This window comes from Hirsutella rhossiliensis (assembly GCF_020360975.1).
Source record: "Hirsutella rhossiliensis strain HR02 chromosome Unknown scaffold00003, whole genome shotgun sequence".
NCBI classification, from domain to species: domain Eukaryota; kingdom Fungi; phylum Ascomycota; class Sordariomycetes; order Hypocreales; family Ophiocordycipitaceae; genus Hirsutella; species Hirsutella rhossiliensis.
The window spans coordinates 5,322,492-5,339,019 of NW_025408669.1; the positions used below are offsets into that span (position 1 = coordinate 5,322,492).

The 16,528-nt window shown below is 59.3% G+C and overlaps 2 protein-coding genes across 2 annotated transcripts; one reads left to right on the forward strand and one right to left on the reverse strand.

Annotated features, from left to right (window-relative positions):
- Positions 1-11,571: 11,571 nt before the first annotated feature.
- On the reverse strand, positions 11,572-14,634 carry HRG_03784 (ATPase family associated with various cellular activities (AAA) domain-containing protein; the record flags this gene model as incomplete). Its single annotated transcript, XM_044862255.1, has 5 exons — positions 11,572-11,659; positions 11,763-11,932; positions 12,024-13,160; positions 13,323-14,095; positions 14,166-14,634. The coding sequence occupies 5 exons, from the start codon at positions 14,632-14,634 to the stop codon at positions 11,572-11,574; spliced, it is 2,637 nt and encodes an 878-aa protein (XP_044723281.1).
- An 821-nt stretch (positions 14,635-15,455) lies between these two features.
- Positions 15,456-16,396, forward strand: HRG_03785 (OB-fold nucleic acid binding domain-containing protein; the record flags this gene model as incomplete). Its single annotated transcript, XM_044862256.1, has 3 exons — positions 15,456-15,459; positions 15,535-15,647; positions 15,698-16,396. The coding sequence occupies 3 exons, from the start codon at positions 15,456-15,458 to the stop codon at positions 16,394-16,396; spliced, it is 816 nt and encodes a 271-aa protein (XP_044723282.1).
- Positions 16,397-16,528: the final 132 nt, after the last annotated feature.

The window sequence follows — 16,528 nt, forward strand, 5'->3', positions numbered from 1 at the left end:
TGAAACAGAGCGCTGCACAGTGATACTACCACCGAGAGATCTTACAACTGTCGTGATACGTACGGCATGGGGACTTGTCGGTGTGGTTGCTTGAGATTGTTGGGATGGGATGGAAAGAGGCGGCTGGCCGAAACTGCTGAACCAGGGAGCCGCCACGGGGGCTGACGAGGAGAGTTGGATGGATCGAAGCGAAGGGCTTTTTCCCGTCCGAGACTGATTTAGAGAGGTAAACGAAGGGCCGAGGGAGTGGTAGAGAGAGCAACCAGCACAGGCAAGAGTCGAGGCGGCGGCTCGGGGGGGAGCTAGAGGCTGATCGGCGGCTCGAGCTCGGTTTTTGTGCAACTCGCTGGGCTGCTCGAGGTGCAAGCCGAGCAAGGGTCGTTGGGGGTTGGCGGCCGGGCTTCGGGGGGGTGTGGGAGGGATCCTGGTCCGAGTCTGTAGAGCGGATGCTAGCCAAGAGACGAGCGTTATGCCGTGGGGATGCAGTGCGGGTCCCCCATCTGACAATTCTCCGCGTGTCTCGAACGAGGCAAAGAGGTTTGCTCTTTTGGGGGGGGGAGATTTGGGGTCTGTACTGGGCAATAATAAGACACGCGAGGCGGGTATGGATTTTGGGGGGGAGGGGGGGGTGGATGCGAGGGGATGCGAGGGCGTGGGCACAGGGGTCCCCGTCAAAAAACGCAGGAAAAGAGGCACATCAGACAAGAGAGACCAGGGAGAGGAGGGGGGGGGTGTCTGGCCACGCACGGGAGCCGTCAGGGTGTCACTTCGGCAATCGGAGCCCATCTACAGTACATACATACACATAGCTGGCAAATCTGCAAGAAGGGACGGACGAGAGTCAGGACGAGGCACAAGAGACGAACAGGGGGGCGGGACGGGCGAGAGGGGTTCCCTTTGTTTTATCCGGCCCGTGTTTCAGGGATAATGAGTGAGAGAGAGAGAGGCCAGAAAAGACGAGACAGCCAGTAAGAGAGCTAGATGAGAAGAGATGCAGCAGACTTGGATGAAGCTGGAGAAAGACGCGACGAGAAACAAGGCAGAGAAAGGCAAGGCGAAGGAGAGAAGAAGTGAAGAGGCACACACAGAGAGAGAGACGGGGGGTGTTGAGCGGAAGACAAGGGCCAGCGATTCATGTCATGATAGCAGTCCCGTACATTCATAGACACTTGACCGTGGTATGGCTGTATGTAGATGTTCAAAAAGAGACGGCCTACAGGACGGTACTTGGATCGACTGGGGCCCGAAGCCGCAGTGATGAAGAAGCAGGAAGGGAACCCTGGTCCTAGAGAAAGAGAGAGGAATGATTCTTCTGGAAGCGGCCGTGATTGGAGGTGACGGGGGAGGGGGGGGCAGACACACCCGGGCTGTCGGGCTCCGGGGACCAGTATTGCTGTTGGTTCTGGACAAACGGAGCTCCAGTCGGCCGGGCGGCAGCGTGGGCGGGCGGGCACGCAATACATACGCACATCCATGGACATATAGGAGCACATGTACATGCGAGTGTGTACGAGCGAGAGAGCGTCGGCCGTACTCCGTCCAGGTACGGACACTGCAGGGCAGGGATGGCTCAGAAGGCGCTCGGGCTGGACATGGCATTGCCAGCAGGCTGGATGCGAAAAGGGGGGACGGCCCAAGGCTGAAAGCCAGGGCTATCCAGGGAATCTCCAGACTTGGGCAAGATGAAGCTCCACCGAGACGACGACGACAGGGCATTGCGTTTTGTCACGACCCCATCCACTCAATGCCGGATCCAAACAGCCATGCGCTCGCATAGGATTGATATCAGATGGGACCGACGCCATGTCTGTCCATGCGAGCATCCCCAGACGCCTCCATTTCCGTCCTTGGTGTGGGGGGGGAGGGGGATAATTAAGTGTAACAAGAAGTGACGAGGTAAGATTGGGAATGCGCACGCCAGAGACAAGCCGGAGAAGAAAAGAAAAAGGAGCTCGCAACGACTCGAGACGACGACAGACGCTGACGGAGGGCGGTGGTGCTGGAGCTGCCCGCGGCAAGGCAAGCAAAGTGTGGTGGGATGGGGCCGATGTCAGTCGACGCACCGGCACAACAGGAAACAGGATTGCATGCCGGCTTGCTGGAGCACGCTGGAAAGGAAACAGGGGACCAGGGGGCGTGTTCGATGACACATGGTGGGTGGAGTCGTCGTCTGGCAGGCTTCTTGATTCCTGCCTGCTTGGTCGTCATTAAACATGCTCAGCCGACGGCCATGCTGCCAGCTTGTTAGCACCAAGGCCCTGCCCTCGTCAGCGCATCATGCTTGGAATCGTGGGGTGCCAATGTCAGTCTAGGGGGCCGATGACTCGAGCATCAGTAGGAAGCGGAGTTTCCCGAGCCGCTGCAGTTTGAGGCTCGAGCCGGTACGACCCCCCATCTGACTGCCCAATCTATCCTTTACGTGTGTGTAGAGACCGAGGACGAGGGAAATGCCCGAGCTCGGCGAAAGACTTCATCTCGGAGACAGCCATTGCCTGTTTCATGCGCCGACGGGCTTGGCGGCCTCGACACTCGTCTCTTCCCACTTGGGGTTTCGGTTGGGCCCTGTTTTTGGGAGGCAATCACGGTGCGTGTGAAGAGCAGAGAAGAAGAAAAAAATGACGAGAAAATGGAGAAAGGCCCATCCCCGCATAATACGACGTCGAGTTAAAACGCCGCTTGAGCCCATGCGGGAGACACGGCAAAGGACTTCCAGCGACGTGGGCGCGGCCCGTTTGGGCAAAGGGGGGAGGCAAACACATGATGGTCGTGGAGCTTTACCGCAACTGGGGTCTGGACTGTCGTCCTCTTTGCGCGCCGCGCGCTGAGGGAGAGTGTGCGGGCGCTGGCGGTTCGCTGCCCTCTGATTAGCTGCCGTGGCCGTCGACAGCTCAGAATCAGCCGCGGCAGCGTCCGTATGACATGACAGATTGCGTCCAACCACGAGCGACGGGCGGCCTCGCTCGCAGCAGGGCGAGCCCAGTTTCCGGAGACGAGCTGGGACCGGAGAGCGGGAGGAGCGGACGGGGGAGGGAGGAGTGGACGGGGGATGGAGGGGGGGCTGAAGGGACGGAGACGGTCGCAAAAGGACAAGAGGTCAAGGCTGTGAAGGGCTGTCGGGGGGGGGAATATGAAGCCTCGCGTCCCCAGCACACCGACCGATAGTTCCTGCGCGGATGACGTGGAGCGGCGTGCACTGTCCCGCACGGTGTGAATGCGTACCAGTGCCTGCTCCTCTCACTCAAGATAACAGGGGAGACAAGTCGAGGTACTCGGGGCTGCGTGTGCGCCCCAACCCGCCGTCGAAGAGATACGGCTTCCATCCCAACTCTTCATCCCATCATCTCCCTCTCCATGCCGTCGCATGCCAACCAGACATCCAAGCACCGCGCTGCGCCCGACGGGAAGAGAGGGGGAAACGAAGGGGGCCCAGGGTTGGCGCCACCCCCGACGGCGGGTAGCCAAGATCCACAAGCATGTTAAAGATCCGGCGCATCACTCCGAGGAGCAGCCTTCTCATCAATATCTGCATCAGCACCCATCAAGCTTCTATTGCCCATCAGCCCCCTTTTTCCTGTCAGAGACCAGCCGTCGGCCATGCGGCCCGTTTCATCGGCGACTCATCAACGGCAGCGACCGACGGTTCAGCTCCATGGGCAGGCAGAGAAAATGCATCGTGCCCCGAAGCCAAGCTGACCTTTGACATTTACAGCACATATATGCAGTCGCAGCGGCCGACGCCATTTCCCCTGCCACTGGCCGTCGCATCGACAGGCGTGTCCCTGGGGAGACGGGCGTAGCCTCACATGGATGACTGCCCGCACACGAGACGTGCATCCAGCACGGCCAGGGCAAGACTGGACCGGACTCTCCCTCCCGTCTGCTTGGACGGGTGCATGGAGCTGCATGCGTCTGTCCATGTCTGTAACAGACGTCGTCTCTCGGATGCGGCTTCATTAGCTCCTAGGCCGGGAAACAGGGGGCGGGGGCGCCATCTCTCGCTACCAAGGCCGACAAAAACTCCGCGGGAGGAAATGGGTAGAGAAGCAAGATTTCGAGGGGAGACATGTGGCGGCATGCATGACTCCTGCCTGACGCGAACATCCTTCCATGCGCGTAGGCTGCGACGTCTCGGTATAATCCAAACGACATGCATGGGATGCAATGGCATACATACAGTACATACATTGACTCTCTCCACGTGTGCGAATGATACAACAAGATGGTCTGCATCATGTCATGGCGGCGAGGTCCGCTACAGATGAGTGGTGGTTGAGAAATCCCCCGCAGCAGGGGGGGGCAACCAGGAAGAGAGATGGTTCCTGGGCAGATCAAGACGATGCGACCCGACATGGTTGCTTCACGGGCCGGAGCCTTATGCCATGTCAAGGTTAATCGACTGCAGCAGCAGCAGCGCCGCGGCAACGTGTGATGCCCTATCTACTGTACTGTGACGCCCTCTTGCACGAGAGTCAGGCTCTTGCCTAGGCGTGCGGGAGAGCCGAGGGGCAATTTCGCGTGTGGGTGCTTCTGCGTCATCGTGTCTCGCGTCCCTTCAAGCTTGCCTTTGTTTCCCACGCTTTGCAGGGTACGGAGTAGCATGACACGGCCGAAACAGCAGCAGACTGACAGAGTGAGCCTTTCGGTTCACCAGCTGCAAGGGCCGAATGCAACGGGCAGCCGGCCATGACTAATTTACGAGCACCGGGAGCGTGCGTGCCTTCCACTCTGGGGCTCTGGGGAGTTTTGTTCAACCACGAATACTGTACATACATACTTGCTGTGGCCTCAGGCAGCATCCTCAGGCGGCATCCTCAGGCAGTATCCCCCAAACCCACTCCACTCGTGCGTGACACCTCGCAACCAGAGACGATCGAGTCGACCGACGGATCCATCGCCGCGCCCCGCCCGAGGACGAATGAATCGGCACGTCGTGTGGCTTTGCCGAGCTGAAATCCTCCGACCCGCACATGGCCGTGTTCCGCCGCGCTTCCGCTTCCGCTTCCTCGACAAAGCCGGTTTCGTGGAAATGAGCACAGCGCACCCTTCTTCGGCCACTCTCCCCTTTTGGAGGAGACGAAGCGAAGCAGTTGGCATGCACGTACCCCCATCGCTTAGCTCGCCGTCCGACTTGATGGCAAATCCGTCCTTTGGGGCCCGTCAAGGGCTTCGACATGACCGCACATAGAGCGTGCCGCGCCGATCCGGCAATCTACCCGGCCGGGGGGCTCGATGCTGTTGTTGAGCGAGCCTCGTCAGCTTGGATGACGCTGCTCATGATGGCGAGGCTTTTTGTAAGCTAATTCCAGGCGCCGCCTCGACAACAGAATGACCGGTACGGCGCTTGCTGTCTCTACAGTCTTGTGCCTGTCCTACAAGCGACACTCACCCACGAGAGCATAATCACCATGTCCATGCATACCCGCTTCTCCGGCTATTTCCAGCTGGCCCATCTGTGACGCGCATCCCGAACCATCCAGGCCGTGCTGTCTTGGAGAAGCTGGCCAAGTCTGCGGACACCGATGAGGACGGTATTACAGAGCTCACGCCATTCGAGCCGTTCAACGGTAATTCCCGACGGTTCTTGTACACTCCATGACCAACAAGGCATCCTTCCCATGGCCTGGCTCTTCGACATGGCATGCGACCTCCCGTCGGCAGATCGAGGCCAGACCGCAAGATGCCTCGACGATGCGGTACATCTCATTGGTCGACGACGGCTGCACGCATTTCATCGTCGAATGCCGTACATACCCAGAGTTTGTGCGTTCCCGGCCGCCCAATTGCCGTCAGGGCCTATCTAGAGGCAACTGCGACTGTCGGCAAGGAGGCATGATATCAGCAAGGCCATTGCCCCATTGATCTGGCCAGCTCCGCCAACGTTTGGCTGGGCGGGAACGTGCATACCACCGCAGCTGCAGGGTATTTCAAGTGAGAGGGCAGCCAAAGCTCGGCAATGGCTTCCATTGACCCGTCTCACCAAGAGGTCATCGAATCTCAAGTTACAGTCCATGACACTCCGTGTGCATCAATGTATATACTTGACGCATGCAACCTGTGTTGCCAACCTACCTGCTCAGTCGGAGACTTGCAACTTGGCCGAGGCACCACGGTACTCGTCTACTGTACGGTTAAAGCCCCTTTGATCACTGATCAAGGCCTGTATTTCTGCCGAGCGCATGGGTCGCGCATCATGTCAACTGCTGAGACGGCCCGCCCCTCACTCAGCTCGCAGTGCGCCGCCAAGGTTGCCGCCTCGCTCGTCGCAGCGTTGTCTGACGAGAAAAAATCAAACCAAGCTTGACTATACAGGGGCCTTGAATGACCCTCCCGCATGTGCCTGCGGCTACGAAGCATTCCTCTGCCCCGGGACGACAGTTCGCCGGGAACTCAAAGTCGTGGGTTCTCGTGCATCGGAACGCGATGCTAAGATGCCGGCACGTCGGTGTTTAGGCCCGGTCCACACACATTACGAGGGGCGAGACGGGCCGGTTTAAGACGAGGATGATGCCGCGCGCCTGGGCCAAAGCAAAAAGGTCGGCCATGGCCTGAACCATTGTGTCGAGTGGGAGGACTCGAGGGGAAACGGGGCACCTCGGGGCCCGTGCCGCCAACTTCAACCGGAAAGTCTGGCACACTGGCACCTGCGCATCCCCTTTCTGACGACCCGCTTCTGTCATGTCACCCGCATGGGAGCTGCGAGACAAGGCGTGAGCCCCGGCGCTGGGAACCGAGGCCCCTGTCCCGTGTCCCGGGGCCATGACGCTTGCTGGCGAGCGCAGCGTATCGACTCCAAAAGCCCAAGGAGGCCCGAGATCCCCCCCCCATCCTGCAATCTATCTGGGGTGCCAAGCGCTGGGAGCCTGTTTTGCTGGCTGGCGTCTGAGTGGCCAGTGGCGCAAAGGGCGACCTGCAAATCGACGGTCCGAGGCAAGCCCTATGTCGCCCAACCTGCAATTTGCCGCATTGGGTAGGTCGAACAGGCAATCCTGGGCAGGGGCAGATAGGCAGGTGAGAGTGGACACGGCGGGCGGGACAAGGGCAAAGGTTGAAGGGGCACAGGAACGGAGACGGATCAGTGCGGCATCCCACGCTCACTTCCGAGGACGGCAGAAAATTCATTGGTGAGGGAAATTTCCGGGAAAGCATGAGAGGGTAACACACGGGCAGGCAAGGCAAGTCGAGGACGATGACGATGACGACGTCGACGAGACGAGCGACGGCCAAGCATGGCCATGTCTCACTCAAGTGCATGTACATGGAGCATGTGCACTTTTGGATGGCGTCCAGGCTGTCTCGGCTGCTTGTAGGGGGAATTCCGGGCCAGCCGCTCACCGTGGGACGACGACGTGGTCCGTCCCGGGCGACGGTCCCTGTCGTCGAAATGCTCCGTCGAGTCGCGATGGATGCAACCATATATGGCTCGAGCGAACTGCTGGGAGGAGGACATGGTGGCCTGGTCCGCCAAGAACACGACTCGCTCGCATGCTTGCTCTTGCATCCGAACCATCTCCCCTAGCAGGACCAGAGAGTACCTCGACCCGGCCCTGTGTACTTGGCCCAAACGATGTAGTACCATGGCTGTGTACAGGTACGCAACGAGGCAGACGCCATGCAGGATAGACTCGCCGTCACATACATGATGCACGTTCTGTCGCATTCTGACAGACGAGTACAGTACATTCAACGACGGAGATTTTGGCTGCTTGTTCTTGTCCTTGACCCCTTGCTTTCTGCAAAGGTGTGTCACATTGCCGAGAGGTGGTCGAGGGCGGCGGGCCAGCCGCCCGATGATTTCTCGGGGCAACGCACCTTGTTGCGTGAGGCGATCTCGGCCACGGTGATCTGGATGCAAGAATGACCCCGGACAAGGCATGAGGAATCAAAGGGCCCTGCGGGAGCTGGCATGGCCCAGCAGCGAGGAAGCATGAATCGGAGGGATGACGCCAAGAGCATCGCCCCCATGCCGGGCAGTACGAGGTACGTATAATAGACCAGACAGCCTTATATGTACTCGAGGAAGTTCGGGACGAAATCCGGTGAGGCAGGGGATTGGGCCGAGAGTGAGAGGGCGTGGGAAAAGGGCTCACTATATGTCTCTGGGCATATACGTACATGCGCACATGTATGTATCCGCACACTTTTGTCTATGGTATAAGGTATGGCATACATAGTGATGGTTCGGACATTGACTGGAACCACGAGTCCGGATATGTGTGTGTCGTTATTTTCCGGGATGCTGTGACGGGCTTTATAGCATGGCATGGCACTGCTGATGTATTGTCGTCGTCGATGCATCCAGGCCGGATCTCTGCGTACAGTAGGTGCAGATCGGTCTTGTTCCCGTTGCATCGGGATCTCGTCTGCTTGTTTCCTTGCCGGACCTCGAGGGTTGAAAAACATGGAAAATCCTTTGCCTTGTTCGCTCCCTCTCTTCAGAGCCGACGGTCCCATGTCTTTGGGTCGTACCCGTAACTGCCATGCACCAGCGACTTCATCCAGTGGCGACGGTGTAAACATGGGACCTGGAGCCCCCGCGGGGATGCGCGCTTGTCACATTGCAAGGTTCCAAGGTGGTTGCTAGTGGCGAGGTGGTAGCTCGCAGCGTCGACGTCGAGAATCTAAGCCCTATCTATCTGCAACAAGACGCAACTCTGCCGTCTCTGATTTCTCTGGGAAGCAAAAGCGGCAATGGCGTGATCTGCGCCTAAGCCCTGCCGAGAGATGGTGGGATTGGGGAAGCCAAAAATAAGCAAGTGATTTTTTTATTTTATTTTATTCATATTATACTTGAAGGGGGGGGCGCTGGGTTGCCTTACTCGCTCCCCGTTCTTGCTCAGCTCAGGGGGGAGGGGGAGGGGGGGTTCAGAGGAAACGCGCCATCTAGCATTGACGCCGTCGTTATTGCCTACTGTCTGTACCTACGAACCTGGATGGCGTGGTATGCGGGAAGTATATTCGTACCTGTGCGAGTCCCTACCGTATGTCGAGCAGAGCATCTCGGCTGGAATAGCCCGAGGAGATGGATGGATGGATGGATTGATGGATGGATGCAGGCCTGCTTCCTAGATCTATAGACGTCTTCGAGATGCCTTAGGGGCCTCGAGATATAATAGCAGACGCGGAGCCTCGAGATATAATCATGGCGCGGGACCTCGAGCAGACGAGGGAGGACGTGCAGGTACCGGCACACGACGAGCGGAGCCGTGCCTTACGTAAGGCGGCTGTTCAGCATGTACGTACATACATACATATACATCCAGCACAGCCAGCCGGCAGTTCTCTCTATCCTGTACATACTGTACATACTAATATATATACTAATATACATACAGTTGTATCTCGTCAGCATCTCTCTTTTTCCTTGGGCGGGCGAGTGGATACGGATACTCCGAGGTACTCTCTCCTCCGCGTCATTACCGTCACCCCAAGGGCGTGCAGAGAAAGAACGAGAGAAAAAAAAAAGTCCGTCGGGCCTCCGCCCCACTCCGGCCGCCGACGCCCGGGATCCAATCCCGCTTTTGTGTTTTCTCGAAACCCCCCCCCCCTTCTCCCCTTCCCCGCCGAGCCTTTTCGCCGTCCGTTTCGCTCTCTGCCTCGCCCTCCTCTGCCGCTCGTCCTCTGGCCTCTTTGGATTTTCTAAAAAGGAAGGATGCTTCTCGCATGTCAGCGCGGCAAGGGAGTGACATCTGTGCGACTCGGGCGCGGACTGTAATGGACGGATACTCCCGTGGAGACTTTTTTTTTCCCAACGACGGACACTCTTCGGATGCCCCGTTTGGGGGCGTGTGTAATACCTCGTCGTCCGCTTCCGTCGTTGGTCGGTACTTTTCGCCGCTGTCGAACGAACGAACTGGCTTGGGTGACCCCCCACGTCTTTCGGACGCGGACAATGCAGTCAAAATCTGATAATCGGCTCACGCCGGCAGGCAGATAGGCGGCGCGGCGGCGACGACGACGACGACGATGACGCCGCCGCCGCCGCCCCGGTGTAATTTTCTTCAGGGCTATGACTCGCCGAGGCACAAACCCCCGACGGACATGTGCCGGCAGCCACCTATACCGTCCTATTCCTTGCGGCGGGAGCCCAGTTCGCTCCCTCGCTCCCCCTCCTCCATTCCTCGGCACCTCATGGCAAAGGTGGGAGAGCGATGCCGCCGGGCATCCCAAGAAATGCACCACCACCGCCGCCCATCCAGCATGCACATGTACATATTATATCCATGCCAAGCTGAACTTTGCCGGGCCCCTCCCCTCTTCCCAACGGGCTTGCAGTCCCCGGCCAACGCCACCGGGTCGCGTGGCTTGGGTTGGTGTCCGAGTCCGAAAGGAGCACGCACACAGACAGACAGACACGGACAGACACAGGCAGACACACACGTACACACACGTACACACACACACACACACACACACACACACACACACACACACACACACACACACGGCTCTGCACCGTCGGAACCAGAGCCCGACGAGACGAATTGTGATCCGTGGGGGGGAAGGGGTTTTTTTTTTATTATATAGAAAAAAAATATCGTCCGTCTGCATCTGCCGCCGGCTCGACCGACATACATACAGTACAGTAATTACAGTACGTACATACAGAACAAACAAACAAGCCGCTGCCAGCAAAAGAGAGGGAAAAAGAGGGCCCGACCGACTGGGTAACCCACTCACCCACCCCACCTTGGAGATGCAACAAACAACTGCCGACGTCTCCCTCGCTCGACTCTCTCTCCTCCCATCCATCCATCCATCCATCCATCCATCCATCCCCCTTCCTCCCCATCATGTCTCCTCGGGTGTAAACCCAACAACGCGTACGTACCATGCTTGCTTGCACACATTACGGTACCATCTTACCTACATACATACATGTCGCCTCCCGTCTCTCGAGACACAGATTGGAAACCCCCCTCCCTCCCTTCAACTCCTCCTCCTCCTCCCGCGTGGCACACAAGCCCTTCCCGTGCTCGCTAATCGCCCGAGTCAACCCGCCTCGCTTGCGTGCATGATCCCCCGACATCCTCGGGCCACAAACAAGACCAAGCACACAAGCTGACAACCACCAGCACCAGCACCAGCACCAGCACCAGCACCAGCACATGGCTGCCGCCGCCCGCCCACGCCCTTTAGACTCTCGACGCTTCCATGCGCAACCATCCCCTCCCGCCACGCGGTCCCAGGGTCAACGTAGATGGGCGCCCGTTTCGTCTGGTGTCGTATGCCGTGCAAGTCTCGCGCCATCCCCAGCCCCTGCCCCCATTTGCGTCGGGCGCAAAGGTCGCGTGCCCTGTAGAACGCCCGCCTCTCCTGTGTCCCGCCCGGGAGCACCACCACGTAATTGTCAGCTCATTGCCCCAGTCCTGTCGCCAGTCCTGTCGCCAGTCCTGTTTCCAGTCTCGCGCCCATGCGTCGGGCCCAGCCATGCATGTCTTGCCTCTTCCAGCCCTCGACTTGACGCCTCGGCGCTGTGGCGCAGCCGTTCGAGTTGGCAATGGCCCTCATCCGCCCTGTACCTTGGCCGGCATCGTCGTGCGAGCCATGCGAGGGGGCTGCTGGCGCTTCGAATCACAGTCGGCTCTCGATGCCAGCCAAGGGGCTGTCACCTGCCCAGTGCGAGTCGGGCCAGACCAACCGGATCGCTTCCCAGATATGGCTGTCGAGCATCATGCGTCAGTTACACCGTCTCAACCACGACTGGCGTCCATCTGTATCACGTCTGACGCGACACCACCACACCAGACTGAGCACGTGCTTACCTAACGTGAGCAATCTCAAGCCCTTCCTTGACTTCCTGTGGCAGGTCCCTGACATCCTTTCGGTTCTGTGCCGGCAAAAGGACCGTCTTGACGCCTGCCCGAAGGGCGCCAATCAGTTTCTCCTTGATACCTCCGACGGCAGTGACTCGCCCGCGGAGGGATATCTCGCCCTGTCTCACGCGTTAGGCCGCCCATAATTATGGAATGCATGAATAGGACTGAGCAAAGGTGAAGGAAAGAAAAAAACAAGGGGGAAGTTACCGTCATGGCCATTGTAGGCGGCACCGGCTTGCCCGAGAAGAGGGAAATCAAGGCGATTGCCTGACCGATGCCACTGCTTGGGCCATCCTTAGGGATGGCTCCCGATGGACAGTGGACGTGGATGCTCCGGTTCTTCATGATGTCCGTGGCCGGCTCAGGGGCCAGCCCCAGCTCAAACGCGTGCGCCTTGACCCACGACAAGGCCACCTCGACGCTCTCCTTGAGCACGTCGCCCAGCTTGCCGGTGAGCTGCACCCTGCCGCTCCCGGGCATGTCCGCAACCTCGATGAAGAGGATGCTGCCGTTGCCTCCGGAGCTGTACGCCACCAGGCCCGTCACGATGCCGGGCCGGCTCGTCTTCTCGGCAATTTCCTCCTCAAACTTCTCGATGCCCAGGATGTTCTCGACATCCTCCACCGTCAGCTTTGGCCGGTATTCGCCCAGGCGACCACCGTCCTTGGCCTCAGCGAATTCAACGGCCTTCGCTCGACAGACGGACCCAATCTCACGTTCCAGGTTGCGAACCCCCGACTCACGGGTGTACGACTCGATGATTTTCGACACGACGTCCTGGTTAAATGCAACGTGGTCCTCGGCTAAGCCGTTGACGCGAATCTGCTTTGGTATCAAATGTTGCATTGCAATATGGCGCTTCTCCAGCGTCGTGTAGCCGGGGAGATAGATCATCTCCATGCGATCCAGCAGCGGCGGCGGAATCGTGTCTAGGCTGTTGGCCGTGGCGATGAAGAGGATCTTGGAGAGGTCAATGGGCATCCCAACGTAGTGGTCTTGGAACGAGTGGTTTTGCTCCGGGTCCAAGACTTCGAGCATGGCAGCCGACGGGTCGCCGTGGACGCTGGCAATCCCAATCTTGTCTATCTCGTCCAGCAAGAAAACAGGGTTCGCCACGCCCACCTTGCGCAAGCCCTGCACCACCAGGCCAGGCATCGCGGCCACGTACGTTCTCCGATGACCGCGAATCTCGGCCTCGTCTCTGACGCCGCCGAGGGATATGCGATGAAACTTACGACCCAAGGCGGTGGCGACCGATTTGGCCAGGCTTGTCTTTCCTACGCCTGGAGGTCCGACGAGGAGCATGATGGGAGACTTGTCGACCATGCGCCGTGACTTGAGGATCTGCAGTTTGGCGCCGTCGGCATCTGGCTCAATTGGCGGATTCGCTACCGGGTCCAGATGGGGCGGGAGGCCATCATCAGCCTCGGGCACGGGGGCCTCCGCTTCCGCCTTTCGAATCTGCTCATCGACCTCGTCGTTGATGGACTGCTTGAGCCTCAGGACGGCCAGGTACTCGATGAGCCGTTTCTTGACCTTGTCCAGGCCGTAGTGATCATCATCCAGCTGCTTGCGCGCACGAGTCAGGGTTTCAGGACCAAGTCGGTCGTCGGTCACGGCAGCCCAAGGAATCTCGGACAGAGTCTCGAGCCAGTTTCGCGTGACCTGATACTCCTGGTTCATGGGCATCATCTTTTGTAGACGTCGCAGCTCTCGGTCGACGGCCTTGGCCACATCGGGCGGCAGCTTTGCGGCCTGGAGCCTTTTCTTGAGCTCGTCGAGCTCGCTTGCCTCTTGGTCGTCACCTTGGTCGTTGCCCGAGGGCATCTGCCCCGTGGGAGGGACGAAGCTCATGCCCGGCATCGGGATGATTGAGTTTTGCTTCTTGGACTGGTTTTCGTTGAGGCGGTCGAGAATCTGGACCGGCACCGAGGTGAAAGTGGTGATTTTGAAGTTGTTCTTGATGCCGCCTAGTTGGCGCTCCAGCAGCTCGACCACCTTTGTAATCCTGACCTTGACGTCGAGTGCGGCCAAGACTCCCAGTTTCTCCTCGTGCGATGTCTCCACCAAGTTTGCCATAAAATCGGCCAGTAGACCGGCCTCGTTGATTTCCCTTCTGACGATGAGCAGTTCGAGGCGCTTGGTGAGGGTCGGGGAGAGGACGGGGCTGCCTCGTGTCCGGGGCAGCAGAGACGAGATCCTCAGTATGGTGACGAGCTCTCGTGACCGCAGCTTGAGCAGGCCAAAGAGATCCTGCAGCTGCTTATCGGTAACGTCAACTACGGGGCAGGCCCAGTTAGCATTTGCATGTTTTGGGAGAAGCGGAAGGGTTGGCTCATGGCGACGTACTTGCATCGGCAAAGTAGGTGACGGTGGCTTCGAAGAAGGGTCGTTCACGCGTAATGCTGTCGACCCTGACGCGAGACGTGCCCTCGACCCGAAGAGCAAACTCGCCGGAGCCGCGTCCGTCGATGCCGACGACCTTTGCGGCCACGCCAAAGCCAAACAGGTCGTCCCTGCCGGCCACTGCCGGGTTGACATCAGCGACCTGGGAGCTGTCCGGCTCCTCGCCATTGTTGACGAGGAGCTGGCCGGTGGGGCCGACCAAGGGGGACGAGATGGGGACGCAGGCGATGGGGACGCCGTCGATGCGGCCGTCGGGGCCCTTTGCGGCAGCTCGTTCGTAAACGTGGGCAAGGAGGGCCGGGATGTCGGGGCGGCCGGAGCTGACGGTGATGCGCTGCACGAGGCCGGGGAGGAGGACAGCTCCTCTGGCGAGGGGGATGAGCGGGAGGGTCGCGGTCTGTGGCCTGCCCATGGCTGGAGCTATCGATGCCGAGACGGTCAAGGAAGGGGAGAGACGGAGTCGCAGATTGACGCCGGCGTTGACGAGCGGCGCAGAGGAGAAGACGGCATACGGTCCGAGCAATCGAGAAGGCGTGCAGCGCTCGACGGTTCGGCTGGGCTGGGATGGATGGCTCAGGCGATGAAACGCCGTCGGTGATGGGTGTCAGATGTCAGATGTGTTTGGTTGGATGGAGGGCGGACGGGGGGCCCTGGGCAGAGCTGGCTGTTGCTGCTGGCCTGCCGAGGCTAACAAGGACAATATCAGTGGGTCGGTCAGTTGTCATCGCCGCCTTGGTTGCGAGGCGAGGTACTGCAGTACACCTTCACCTGTCACTATGTTTGCCAATCGGAGTGCCGTTTGCCATGGCAGAAGGGTTGAAAGTCACAGACGGTATCGATGCCTCGCTTCCAGTTGCAATATCCAGACAGACGCTGGCCAGTTTTTCAAAGAACGAGAGACGGTCAAGAGCGAGAAGTGAGAGCGAGAAGTGAGAGCGAGAGACAAGCCGCGCGCCGTTTATCGGCGTACCAAGTATTAGGTACGTACCTGGTATCGCCCCGGTTCCCTCACTGTATCCAGGGAAGCTTGATGCTGACTCATCGTGGAAGACGGATATGCCCCTTACCTGCGGTACTGCTCAGGTTAAGTTAGCGCGCATACGGATATGCAGGTATGCACCGAGGTACGTACAGTACATACCTTAGCTCGGGATACCAATTAAAGTCCCAGGCGCGCGCAAACGCGTCTCTGCATCGTGCATCGTGCAAAACCGCGCTGCCCAACAACCCACAATGTGTTCGTGAACCCCCTTATCCCTCTGTGCGCTTGGCAAGACTGACCCTGTGTCCTGTCTCACTTCCCTTGATGCAGCAGCCTATGCCGGATACACAAAGACGTCCTTTGGCGCGCAGGGTGGCGACGACTCGGGCGGCTTCTTCGCCGGCGGTTCCCAGCAGGGCAGCCAGGGCGGTGGCGGAGGAAAGGTGCGTTGCCCCAGGCGATTGCTCTCTTCTCGTGCTGACTCCCCGTCTAGTCCTACCAAGACGAGTCGCTGCGGCCCGTCACGATAAAACAGGTCCTCGAGGCCGAAGAGGCCTTTTCCGGCGCAGACTTCAAAATCGACGGCTCCCCCGTCACGCAAATCACCTTTGTCGGCCAGGTCCGCAGCGTAAACCCCCAGTCGACAAACATCACCTTCAAAATAGACGATGGCACCGGCCAGATCGAGGTCAAGAAGTGGATCGACGCCGACAAGCACGACGAGGCCGACCCGGGCTTCGACGTCGACTCGCACGTCCGCGTCTGGGGCCGCCTCAAGTCCTTCTCCAACAAGCGCCACGTCGGCGCCCATGTCATCCGGCCCGTCACCGACTACAACGAAGTCAACTACCACCTGCTCGAGGCCACCTACGTCCACCTCTTTTTCACCCGTGGGGCCCCCGCCGGCGCCGCCAACGCTGACGGCATGTTCGTCGATGGCGGCGCCGCCCACGGCCACGACGCGGCCGCCCAGATGCCCAGCAAGCTGTCCGGCTGCTCCGCCGCCGCCAAAAAGATGTTCAACTTTATGAACGACACCCCCGGTGGCAACGAGGGCATCCACCTCAATGTCATCACCAGCTCCGTCGGCATGACGGTGCGCGATGCCCTGACGGCGGCCGACGAGCTGCTGGGGCAGGGCCTGATATACACGACTGTCGACGACGAGACTTGGGCCATTCTCGAGTACTGAGGGGTGCACGGTAGGGCTTGAGTCTGCAGCATTTTACGGCTAACACGGGGGGTGGGGGGGGCTGGCATGGACGGCGCGCAAGGATCTTCTGTACAATGCATGGTTATTTGGCCCGGAATCACGGTGGCAAGG